This window comes from Salvelinus fontinalis, chromosome 38 (assembly GCF_029448725.1).
Source record: "Salvelinus fontinalis isolate EN_2023a chromosome 38, ASM2944872v1, whole genome shotgun sequence".
NCBI classification, from domain to species: domain Eukaryota; kingdom Metazoa; phylum Chordata; class Actinopteri; order Salmoniformes; family Salmonidae; genus Salvelinus; species Salvelinus fontinalis.
In genome coordinates, this window is record NC_074702.1 from 25,967,017 (window position 1) to 25,979,904 (window position 12,888).

Below are 12,888 nucleotides of genomic sequence, written 5' to 3' on the forward strand. Positions count from 1 at the left end.
GTGGTTGCACGTGGTCTGCAGTTGTGAGACCGGTTGGACGTACTGCCAAATCCTCTAAAACGATGTTAGAGGCGGCTTATGGTAGAGAAATTAACAGATTCTCTGGCAACAGCTCTGGTGGCTATTCCTGCAGTCAGCATGCCAATTGCACACTCCCTCAAAACTTGAGACATCTGTGGCATTGTGTTGTGTGATGAAACTACACATTTTAGAGTGGTCTTTTATTGTCCCCAGCACAAGGTGCACCTGTGCAATGATCATGCTCTTTAATCAGCTTAACAAAGAAGAATTGCTCACTAACGGGGATATAAACAAATGTGTGCACAAAATTAGAGAGAAATGAGCTCTGTGCTTACGGAACATTTTTATTTCAGCTCATGAAACATGGGACCAACACTTAACATGTTGCATTTATAATTTTGTTCAATATAGTTATAAAACAAACTGTGACCCTTGGTTAACATGCTATGACCAGTATCAATAGCCCAGACAATTGACACAGTTGTTAGTCCTCTTAGCTTTGTATTGCTACAAATTCTTTGCATTTGTGTCAGAAATAAGATGCTGTGACCACGAGCGTGATGTTATCTGAGTTGCAAAGGTGTTTGAATGAAAGTCGACACACAAGACTCCAAGTGAGTGTAGTGATAGTGTGGCAATAATAACATAGTGTGTTCGCTTTCAAAGTCCAGTTCACTAGCCCCCTTTTGGACCAAATTCGCTGTATTATCCTCACTCTGGAAGTGCATCCATGTGCATCAACTTTCTTTCAAGCTACTGCCTTAAGACTTATTTTACCCCCCAAAAATGTGTAGTATTTTTTGTTGTTTGAAAACACAAAATACAAAAGTAAACTACATGGCCATAAGTAGGTGGACACCTGCTCGTCGAACATCTCATTCCAAAATCATGGGCATTAATATGGAGTTGGTCCCCCCTTTGCTGCTATTACAGACACCACTCTTCTGGGATGGCTTTCCTGTAAATGTTGGAACATTGTTGCGGGGACTTGCTTCCATTCAGCCACAAGAGCATTAGTTATGTAGGGCACTGATGTTGGGTGATTAGACCTGGCTCGCAGTCAGCATTCCAAATCATCCCAAAGGTGTTCGATAGGGTTGAGGTCAAGGCTCTGTGCAGGCCAGTCAAAATCTTCCACATCGATTTCGACAAACCATTTCTGTATGGACCTCGCTTTGTGCACAGGGGGCATTGTCATGCTGAAACAGGAAAGGGGCTTCCCTAAACTGTTGCCAGAAAGTTGGAAGCGCAGAATCATCTAAAATGTTGTATGCTGTAGCGTTAAGATTTCCCTTCACTGGAACTAAGGGGCCTAGCATGAACCATGAAAAACAGCCCCAGACCATTATTCCTCCTCCACCAAACTTTACAGTTGGCACTGCATTGGGGCATTTAGCGTTTTCCTGGCATTCAACAAACCCAGATTCGTCAGTTGGACCGCCAGATGTTGAAGCGTGATTCATCACTCCAGAGAACGCGTTTCCACGGCTCCAGAGTCCAATGGCGGCAAATCAAATTTATTTATATAGCTTTTCCTATATCAGCTGATATCTCAAAGTGCTGTACAGAAACACAGCCTAAAACCCCAAACAGCAAGCAATGCAGGTGTAGAAGCACGGTGGCTAGGAAAAACTCCCTAGAAAGGCCAAAACCTAGGAAGAAACCTAGAGAGGAACCAGGCTATGAGGGGTGACCAGTCCTCTTCTTGCTGTGCCGGGTGGAGATTATAACAGAACATGGCCAAGATGTTCAAATGTTCATAAATGACCAGCATGGTCAAATAATAATAATCACAGTAGTTGTCGAGGGTGCACCAAGTCAGCACCTCAGGAGTAAGTGTCAGTTGGCTTTTCATAGCCGATCATTGAGAGTATCTCTACCGCTCCTGCTGTCTCTAGAGAGTTGAAAACAGCAGGTCTGGGACAGGTAGCACGTCCGGTGAACAGTTCAGGGTTCCATAGCCGCAGGCAGAACAGTTGAAACTGGAGCAGCAGCACGGCCAGGTGGACTGGGGACAGCAAGGAGTCATCATGCCAGGTAGTCCTGAGGCATGGTCCTAGGGCTCAGGTCCTCCGGGAGAAAGGGAGAATTAGAGAAAGCATACTTAAATTCACACAGGACACCGGATAAGACAGGATAAATACTCCAGATGAAGCAGACTGACCCTAGCCCCCCGACACATAAACTACGGCAGCATAAATACTCTGGAGCAAGAGCGGTTCGTTGCTCCAGAGCCTTTCCGTTCACCTTCACACTCCTGGGCCAGACTACACTCAATCATAGGATCCACTGAAGAGATGAGTCTTCAGTAAAGACTTAAATGTTGAGACAGAGTCTGCGTCTCTCACATGAGTTGGCAGACCATTCCATAAAAATGGAGCTCTATAGGAGAAAGCCCTGCCTCCAACTGTTTGCTTTGAAATTCTAGGGACAATTAGGAGGCCTGTGTCTTGTGACCGTAGCGTACGTGAAGGTATGTACGGCAGGACCAAATCGGAAAGATAGGTAGGAGCAAGCCCATGTAATGCTTTGTAGGTTAGCAGTAAGACCTTGAAATCAGCCCTTGCCTTAACAGGAAGCCAGTGTAGAGAGGCTAGCACTGGAGTAATAAGATAAAAAATGTTGGTTCTAGGCAGGATTCTATCAGCCGAATTTAGCACTAACTGAAGTTTATTTGGTGCATTATCCGGGTAGCCGGAAAGTAGAGCATTGCAGTAGTCTAACCTAGAAGTAACAAAAGCATGGATTAATTTTCCTGCATCCTTTTTGGACAGAAAGTCGGATTTTTGCAATGTTACGTAGATGGAAAAAGGCTGTCCTTGAAACAGTCTTGATATGTTCGTCAAAAGAGACCATGTTCACCATGTTTCATTGAAATGTACAGCTGTGTGTCATCCGCATAGCAGTGAAAGTTAACATTATGTTTTCGAATGACATCCCCAAGAGGTAAAATATATAGTGAAAACAATAGTGGTCCTAAAACGGAACTTGAGGAACACTGAAATTTACAGTTGATTTGTCAGAGGACAAACCATTCACAGAGACAAACATATCTTTCCGACAGATAAGATCTAAACCAGGCCAGAACTTGTCTGTGTAGACCAATTTGGGTTTCCAATCTCTCCAGGAGAATGTGGTGATCGATGGTATCAAAAGCAGCACTAAGGTCTAGGAGCTCGAGGACAGATGCAGAGCCTCGGTCTGACGCCATTAAAAGGTCATTTACCACCTTCACAAGTGCAGTCTCAGTGCTATGATGGGGTCTAAAACCAGACTGAAGCGTTTCGTATACATTGTTTGTCTTCAGGAAGGCAGTGAGTTGCTGTGCAACATGTTTTTCAATTGTTTTTGAGAGGAATGGAAGATTCGATATAGGCCGATAGTTTTTTATATTTTCTGGGTCAAGGTTTGGCTTTTTCAAGAGAGGCTTTATTACTGCCACTTTTAGTGAGTTTGGTACACATCCGGTGGATAGAGAGCCATTTATTATGTTCAACATAGGAGGGCCAAGCACAGGAAGCAGCTCTTTCAGTAGTTTAGTTGGAATAGGGGCCAGTATGCAGCTTGAGGGTTTAGAGGCCATGATTATTTTCATCATTGTGCCAAGAGAAATAGTACTAAAACACTTGAGTGTCTCCCTTGATCCTAGGTCCTGGCAGAGTTGTGTAGACTCAGGACAACTGAGCTTTAGAGGAATACGCAGATTTAAAGAGGAGTCCGTAATTTGCTTTCTAATGATCATGATCTTTTCCTCAAAGAAGTTCATGAATTTATTACTGCTGAAGTGAAAGCCATCCTGTCTTGGGGAATGCTGCTTTTTAGTTAGCTTTGCGACAGTATCAAAAATACATTTAGGATTGTTCTTATTTTCCTCAATTAAGTTGGAAAAATAAGATGATCAAGCAGCAGTGAGGGCTCTTCGATACTGCACGGTACTGTCTTTCCAAGCTAGTCGGAAGACTTCCAGTTTGGTGTAGCTCCATTTCCGTTCCAATTTTCTGGAAGCTTGCTTCAGAGCTCGTGTATTTTCTGTATACCAGGGAGCTAGTTTCTTATGACAAATGTTTTTTTGTTTTTAGGGGTGGTTAAATTAAGGTTAAATTGAATTCCTCAGTTAGGTGGTTAACTGATTTTTGTTCTCTGACGTCCTTGGGTAGGCAGAGGGAGTCTGGAAGGGCATCAAGGAATCTTTGGGTTGTCTGAGAATTTATAGCACGACTTTTGATGCTCCTTGGTTGGGGTCTGAGCAGATTATTTGTTGCGATTGCAAATGTAATAAAATGGTGGTCCGATAGTCCAGGATTATGAGGAAAAACATTAAGATCCACAACATTTATTCCATGGGACAAAACTAGGTCCAGAGTATGACTGTGGCAGTGAGTAGGTCCAAAGACATGTTGGACAAAACCCACTGAGTTGATGATGGCTCCGAAAGCCTTTTGGAGTGGGTCTGTGGACTTTTCCATGTGAATATTAAAGTCACCAAAAATTTGAATATTATCTGCTATGACTACAAGGTCCGATAGGAATTCAGGGAACTCAGTGAGGAACGCTGTATATGGCCCAGGAGGCCTGTAAACAGTAGCTATAAAAAGTGATTGAGTAGGCTGCATAGATTTCATGACTAGAAGCTCAAAAGATGAAAACTAAAAAAAAAAAAAATTTACATTTTCTATCGTAAATGTTAGCAACACCTCCGCCTTTGCGGGATGCACGGGGGATATGGTCACTAGTGTAACCAGGAGGTGAGGCCTCATTTAACACAGTAAATTCATCATGCCAAGAGTGCTTTTACGGCAAGCTTTTACTCCACTCCAGCCGACGCTTGCCATTGCGCATGTAGCCACCCTTTGCCTTGATGACAGCTTTGCACACTCTTGGCATTCTCTCAACCAGTTTCATGAGGTAGTCACCTGGAATGCATTTCAACTAAGAGGTGTGCCTTGTTAAAAGTAAGTTTGTGGAATATCTTTCCTTCTTAATGCGTATGAGACAATCAGTTGTGTTGTGACAAGGTAGGGGTGGTATACAGAAGATAGCCCTATTTGGTAAAATACCAAATCCATATTATTGCAAGAACTGCTCAAATAAACAAAGAGAAATGACAGTCCATTATTACTTTAAGGCATGAAGGTTAGTCAATACGGAACATTTCAAGAACTTTGAAAGTTTCTTCAAGTGCAGTCGCAAAAACCTTCAAGCACTATGATGGAACTGGCTCACATGAGGACCGCCACAGGAAATGAAGACCCAGAGTTACCGCTGCTGCAGAGGATACGTTTATTAGAGTTACCAGCCTCAGAAATTGCAGCCCAAATAAATGCTTCACAGATTTCAAGTAACAGACACATCTCAACGTAAACTGTTCAGAGGAGACTGCATGAATCAGGCCTTCATGGTCGAATTGCCTCAAAGAAACCACTACTAAAGGACACCAATAATAAGAAGAGACTTGATGGGCCAAGAAACACCAGCAATGGACTTTAGACCGGTGAAAATCTGTCCTTTGGTCTGATGAGTCCAAATTTGATATTTTTGGCTGCAACCACTGTGTCTTTGTGAGATGCAGAGTAGGTGAACGGATGATCTCCGTATGTATGGTTCCCACCGTGAAGCGTGGAGGAGGAGGTGTAATGGTGTGGGGGTGCTTTACTGGTGACTGTCAGTGATTCATTTAGAATTCAAGGCACACTTAACCAGCATGGCTACCACTGCATTCTGCAGCGATTTGCCATCCCATTTGCTTTGCACTTAGTGGGATTATCATTTGTTTTTCAATAGGACAATGACCCAAAACACACCTTTAAGGGCTCCTTCAAGACCGTTGGAAAAGCATTCCTCATGAAGCTGGTTGAGAGAATGCCAAGAGTGTGCAAAGCCTTCATCAAGGCAAAGGGTGGCTACTTTGAAGAAAATATATTTTGATTTTGGTTACTACGTGATTCCATATGTGTTATTTCATAGTGTTGATGTCTTCACTATTATTCTACAATGTAGAAAATAGTAAAATAAAGAAAAACCCTTGAATGAGTAGATGTGTCCAAACTTTTGACTGGTACTGTACATGTAACGGATGTTTGGGGGCGCGGGTGGACTGGCTGTTGTTGGGGACACTGTTGGAGGTGTACGTACGGTCGGTGTAGGAGTACGAACAGTTACACTCGCTGCAGCAGCAGTGGGACACGTTTTCACCATTGTGCACCATAATGGCAGTGGAACACTCTGCAGGAGTCTTCGGGGTCAGCGATGGACTGGCCGTTGCTGAAGATAATGTTCTTTTTGAATTAGCTCTCCACCTTTGGAGCATTGGGGCACTCCCTCGTCCTCACACAAATCACTGAGCCTTCATTGCAGGTGCAGTTCCAGCAAGAGTCTCTTGGGTCAGGGAATGAAAGGGGGATACCTAGTCAATTGTACAACTGAACGCATTCAACTGAATGTGTCTTCTGCATTTAACCCAACCCCTCTGACTGGTCGTTGTTGAGAACTTTGGTTACATTCTCCACAGCAGTGTCCTGGTGGTCTGTAAGGGTTGTTGCACAATGTATAACAGTGTATCTCTTCGCAGAGAGGTGTGCCTCCGTGACACGTACAAAACCCACAGAGGACAGGAAACTGTTCCCCATCCCTGGCTCATATACAGGCGACTTTAAGATATTCAGAGACTTTGTCGCCAGCTGGTTCAGAGAACACAGTAACAGTTAACCCCAGAATGACCAGGATCTTCATCCAAAGGGCCTCCATCTCTACAAAACAGAGTATCAAGACCTCAGCTCAGGTAATAAACAGGTTCTCCCTTATCTTTCCTAGCGGCTGCCTTCACCTTTTTCTACTGGCCCCAGAAGACGAAAATAACTAAACACTTTCTAAGTGTAATTTTTTGGGTGACTATTCTTAATTATTATTTGGTGAATTATTAATAAATTATCATACAGCATATCAGTCATACAGCATGTCAGTATACAACTATTTACATAGTCAGATGTACTGCACATGAAAAAAAATACATATTTAGCGCAAAAGTCACTTAATGTTAGACATTTCACATTTATCTTGTTATCTCTCTATTTACATTTTTATATGAACAATTCAATTAGTTTAACAAGTATCCCCAATATCTTATCACCAGTAAATCCATCATAGCTATGAATCCCAGTATTTATTTAAATTTGCACGGTCCGTCAGTCAACACTCAGAGATGGACAGATGCTGCTGCAAAATCACCATGATCCTTATTAATACTGATGCATCTCATTTTTCCCCTTCTCTGCCACACGATCTCACCACCTCCACACGCCCCATGCCCCCCCCCCCCCCCCCCCCTCCCTCTCTCTGTGCATGTCTCTCGGGCCAGTCTGACAGCCGCCAGTCAAACACACACAGCCAGCCAGGCGCCTGTGTTCCCCCTGCTCTGTTTGAAGTGGTTGATCTCTGATCCCATGTACCTCAGATTGAGACATAGTCTTTCTCTTTCTTTCCCCACTGTTAGGATGGTACTCTAACAGACCGATGCAGACAACCGGCTTATTCAAAGAGTAGCAGCCGTACAGGGTTTGAGTTATGGTACATCGGACACCCACGCCTTAGAAATGTCAACATAGGTACCATGTTAAGATTCAACATGGTCTCATTAGATATGACAAAATAGGGATACTTAACTATTGTAGTTATTCAGTATGTCACCAAGGCTGACGTAATATCCTGCTGTTTTTACCAAACAAATGTCTTTCTTTTTTCCCTTTTTTTTTATAATGTGTCGATGTTGAATCAACGTGGAAAACTGATTGGATTCGCAAAAAGTCATCAACGTAAGGGAATTTAGCTTTTTTTCACTCAACTTTTGACCTAAATCCAATTACAGGGTGACATTTTTTGTTGATTTCACATTATGAATGTAAATCAAAACTAGACGTTTGTGCCCAGTGGGATGTCATCAAGGCATATAACTACAACGGTTCAATATTGTAATATTGTAATAATTGTAGTAATGTTGTAATAAATAGAGTCATATTATTACAATAGTTATGTCACATATTTGTTATTCTATAGTGTATGAGTAGAACTATGAATCCTCATATGGTTATTTTGTTTGAAACGGTCTGGGTGCGTTTCATATCATACCTGAGATTCACTTTTCTTTCACTAGTTATCTCTACTATTTTTATTCTTGTATGCCTTGGATAGCACTACACAGCACAACTGTCCTCAATTCATCGAGGAGAATTTGAACGGGAGGTCTTTATAATTACAATGCAGAGTTGCTGGCTAGTAAATAATATGCATGGCTGACTCCAACAAATTCCACAGTCCTCAATACGCTTTTATACTCAAGAGTTAGAAAACTTGGCCTCTCCTTTGTGTGCTGAGATGTTCTCTACCTTAAGAAATTGCATTTCAATAACAGTTATTGTCTATGAACTCAGCCTGTCAAGAGTGCAAGGCAGAAGAGCTTTAGTGATTCACACTCCCCCCCAGTACCACTACTCTCCACAGACTCTCATCTGGCTCTACAGTAAGCACTACAGGAGACATCTTTTCTTATTTACAACAAGAGACTGAGCAGCCAATCAGTGGCGAGAAGGACAAGTCATGTGCTCAGGGGGACCTACAAGACAAGTTCTCTGCGTTGCTTATGTGGATATTTCAGTTTTTCTCTGGTAGGTCCTGCAAGACAAGGGAACCAAGATGGTCCATTTCTACATTGAACATTTAACTTGGTCCATATTACTCTGCTAAAAGGAGACTGGAATTTCCCAAGAAGACTGGCAGTAGTACAGTAACTGTACTGGGACAATCCTAACCTCTGTACGAACTGTGTCTGGCTTGCTAGTACATTTCACTAAAATAGTCAGGGCTCAACACTGCCCTGTGAGTGTCACAGCAAAAAGGAGGACTCATTGGACAGAGTTGCTCAGCTACAGGGCAGGGTCTTTGAATACTAAACGCTACTAGAGTTCATTAGCATACTGTTGACTTTTTTCCCTCAATAATGAGCTAATAGTGACCCAGTTCGACATGAACCAATTAGCCACAGCAATCGTGCAAGACGACAGGCTTTCTGGCTGGTCTGGAGAAGGTGGGGGGTCGGAAGAAATTGACAATTGGGTTTTTGGGCGTTTGGCTATTTCAGTAGTAAATATTATTTTTCTCAACTTAATTTTTGGGAAATTTTGGGTCAAGTGCCAGAACAAATAATGTGCATATGAGGTGGTGAGACGGGGGAGGGGGAGACAAAGGTAATTATGATGACAGAGGGGGGAAACAATGCCATTGCCCCGGCCCAGGAGGAGCGAGTGGTGGACTGGCGCCTGTCTAGCTGACTGTGTCTCTGTGTCCACCCCACTGGAGCTGAGCTCTGTTTGACCAGAAGATTCACAAAGATAGTGCTGGTGACTGGTGACACTGGCAAAAACCTCCTACCTTTCCACCACTTTCACTAATACTCAACAAATTAAGCTAGCTGGGTGGATTCCAATGAGGAGTCATTCGTGGTTATATTTGTTGACACTGATGTTCCGGTCACCCAAAGTCAACAAGCGATGGCAAAGAGTTATCTATATACGAGACAGACTGACGCAGGGGTCCCTACAACATGTTATTTCACTTAATACTTTGGGATTTTGGCAATAAGGTCCTTTATCTACTTCCCCATTTGTATGTCTCTGCGTGCAGTGGAAGTAGATAAAGGGCCTCATTGTAAAACTCCTGAAGTATCCCTTTAAAGATACAAGTTGGGCACAGCCAATAAAATACTTAGTGAATGGATTAACATGTAATAGTATAATGATATAATATCCATCAGCCCTTGAGTGAACGTCCAATTAATTAATATTAGGCTATTAATCACTTATCAACTCATCACAGACTCTTTGTAAATGCAAACGATCCATTCAAAGGCTTACAATTGACAGTATAATTTTGTGTGCATGAAATGTGATATACACTGAGTGTACAAAACATTAAGAACACCTGCTCTTTCCAAAGCTATGATCCCTTCTTGATGTCACCACTTGTTAAATCCACTTCAATCAGTATAGATGACAGGGAGGAGACAGATTAAAGCAGGATTATTAAGCTTTAAAACAATTGAGATATGAATTGTGAATGTGTGCCATTCATAGTGTGAATGAGCAAGATAAAAATGTTAATTTGAACGGGGTATGGTAATAGGTGCCAGGCACACCGGTTTGTCTCAAGGACTGCAACGATGCTGGGTTTTTCATGTTCAACAGTTTCCCGTGTGTATCAAGAATGGTTTAACACCCAAACAACATCCAGCCAACTTGACACAAATATGGGAAGTATTGGAGTCAACATGGGCCAGGATCTCTGTGGAACGCTTTCGACATCTTGTAGAGTCCATTCCCCGATGAATTAGGAAGGTGTTCTTAATGTTTTGTTCTCTCAGCGTAGCAGCATAGCAGGATATTAAATGTGCCATTGTAATAGCCTACACGTTAAAATGTAAAATATATATTTTTTTAAATTCAACTTCAAAAATACCTTTACGAAACAATTCAAGTGTGAATCGCTAATTTATAGCCTACCTGACCTTTTGAAATATTGTATTTTTTATTAGGTCTGATAAACACGACAGAATGCGTGTCACATATTATTGTCATATTCTAATATTTGCAATAACACTTGAAACACCCTGAATGAAGTGCTCTGTTTGCACCTCTCTTGTCCACTGTTTTACTGTTCCTCTTCTTTCAAATGAATTTGATTCTGTTAGACTGCAGGTTCCTCACATTACACCATATTATACATCAAATGAAAGCGTTGCAAAAGGAGGGCTAATTATTCCTTTGGAAGGGTTATAATTATGTCCTTAATACAGAGGAATGGATACTGTAAGGAGGGATGGGAGGGATTTCCCAGGTCAGACAAAGGGCTGTGCAGCCAGCCATGCACTTCCAGTAACTGTTCGTCCATGACTCCTGCTGTTGGGTCATTTCCACAATTCTTTCAGATTTCTACTGAGAAAATAAATGATCCCTTTTTAAAAAAAAGAAGTAGGCCTACTTAAATGTTTTATTAATCGTCTATGCTATTAGACTATGGCAATTTTCAATTATCCACCCTGAAGGAATGACCCAAAAATTATAAAATGTCACTATGTAGACCAATAGGCCAAGACGTACAAATTCCATTTTTGAAAGCGGGAAAGTGGATTAGGTAATATGTGACGGAATTGCGCTCCATTGTCCAAAAGGGGGGGGGGGGGGGGGGGGGGGGGCAGGATTGCACAATAGTGGCCAAAATGTGTATAAATACCAGTGCACCGCAGTCTCAACACATGACAGAGAAGTCCCTCATCCGCTGACACCAAAAGAACAATCAATCAACTTTGGACTCGTCTTAGTGCATTGAAAATTGTGCGTTGGAGGGCGACACTTTTTGTGAAAATTGAAGAGTTCTGGTCTTCTTCATATACTGTCACTACAATTTCAACTGATTTCAACAGGACTTTTAAATAGGCTAGAAGCTTCCTAACAAAACCCGAGAATGAAGGCCTGTAGTGTTGCAGTTGCAGTGGTACTCGTCCTCACATGTATGTTCATCCTTGAAAGCACCGCTGTTCCTTTCTCCGAGGTATGTCTAATTCTCCAACACCAACCCACTACAAACATGTGTGCATCGATTTTAGAGGTTGGTCATGACTCATTTGTGCCTAATGTCTTTGCAGGTGCTAACGGAGGAGGTTGGAATCATTGACAGTCCAGTTTGGGAACATCAACAGCCTGGCGGCGAGTCCATGCGTCTGCCGGTACGTTCAATTGAATGAATGAATGAAGCTAATTACCTTTAGCAAATTAACATCTAAGTGGTTGCGTTTCACCCTCGGAATAGAATTAGACCACTAGCGCTAGCTGTTAACCATTTGATTGTGAGCCGTTAGAGAGGGCTTCAGGGCGAGCAGTGTGCAACGTGGTTGTGAAGTGGCGACTTGGACAAAAATACTTACCATGTGCTTGTTCCCTCTTTTTTTCATTTTCTTTTCTTGGCGGGGATACAGGAGCATTTCAGGTTCAAGCGTCAGAGCCACCTCTCCCTGTGTCGTTGGTGCTGCAACTGCTGTCACAACAAGGGCTGTGGCTTCTGCTGCAAATTCTGAGGACCTGCCTGCAATAAAACCATCTTATTAACTTATTGCCTTTAATTGCCCCCCTCTTCTTCTACATTTCCTTTGGATTCTGTGGAGAAGATATAATCTCATTGATGTCTTTCTCACTGCAACCTCAGTCGTGTACATAAATCTTTTGTATCATGTTGTATAACATGTTGTATAGCCTAGTGACACAGGAAAAAGACAGCTAATTGAAATAATAATTTCTATTATGTACATTTTGTAATTTGTTTGTACATTTTCTAGTTTGTACATGTTGCAATGTTTTCTTTCGGATATGTTGTTTCTGTAACTATGATAATGAATTATAAAATCACTTTTTATTGTGACACTTCGGGCCTGACAGCCAGAGGCTTATTCAAATTAGCCACGTAGTAGTTTACCCTGAGGTCTGGGAATGGAATCTACATTGCCTTCACCACTTGACTTTTTCCACATTTGTTGTGTTACAGTTTGAATTTAAAATGGATTAAGTTGAGATTTTGTGTCACTGGCCTACACAATACCCCATAATGTCAAAGTGGATAATGTTTTTAGACATTTTTACAATTAATAAAAAAAGAAAAAGCTGAAACGTCTTGAGGTAATAAGTATTCAACCCCTTTATTATAGCAAGCCTAAATAAATGCAGTAGTAAAAATGTGCTTCACAAGTCACACAATATGTTTGCATGGACTCACTCTGTGTGCAATAATAGTGTTTAAAAACCCCTAGAGTTCGATGTCCGAGCCCCAACG

At 42.0% G+C, this 12,888-nt stretch overlaps 1 protein-coding gene across 1 annotated transcript; it reads left to right on the plus strand.

Moving 5' to 3' along the window:
- Window positions 1-11,327: 11,327 nt before the first annotated feature.
- LOC129837766 (hepcidin-like) lies at window positions 11,328-12,668 on the plus strand. The gene is made up of 3 exons (XM_055904195.1): window positions 11,328-11,616; window positions 11,711-11,791; window positions 12,041-12,668. The coding sequence occupies exons 1-3, from the start codon at window positions 11,530-11,532 to the stop codon at window positions 12,137-12,139; spliced, it is 267 nt and encodes an 88-aa protein (XP_055760170.1). The 5' UTR covers window positions 11,328-11,529; the 3' UTR covers window positions 12,140-12,668.
- The last annotated feature ends 220 nt before the right edge of the window (window positions 12,669-12,888 follow it).

Bases quoted from the DNA above. Each gene is read 5' to 3' on its own strand.
- LOC129837766 (XM_055904195.1), top strand. From the start codon at position 11,530: ATGAAGGCCTGTAGTGTTGCAGTTGCAGTGGTACTCGTCCTCACATGT. The intron at 11,617-11,710 runs GTATGTCTAATT...ATGTCTTTGCAG, and splicing joins CCGCTGTTCCTTTCTCCGAG to GTGCTAACGGAGGAGGTTGG. The intron at 11,792-12,040 runs GTACGTTCAATT...GCGGGGATACAG, and splicing joins GCGAGTCCATGCGTCTGCCG to GAGCATTTCAGGTTCAAGCG.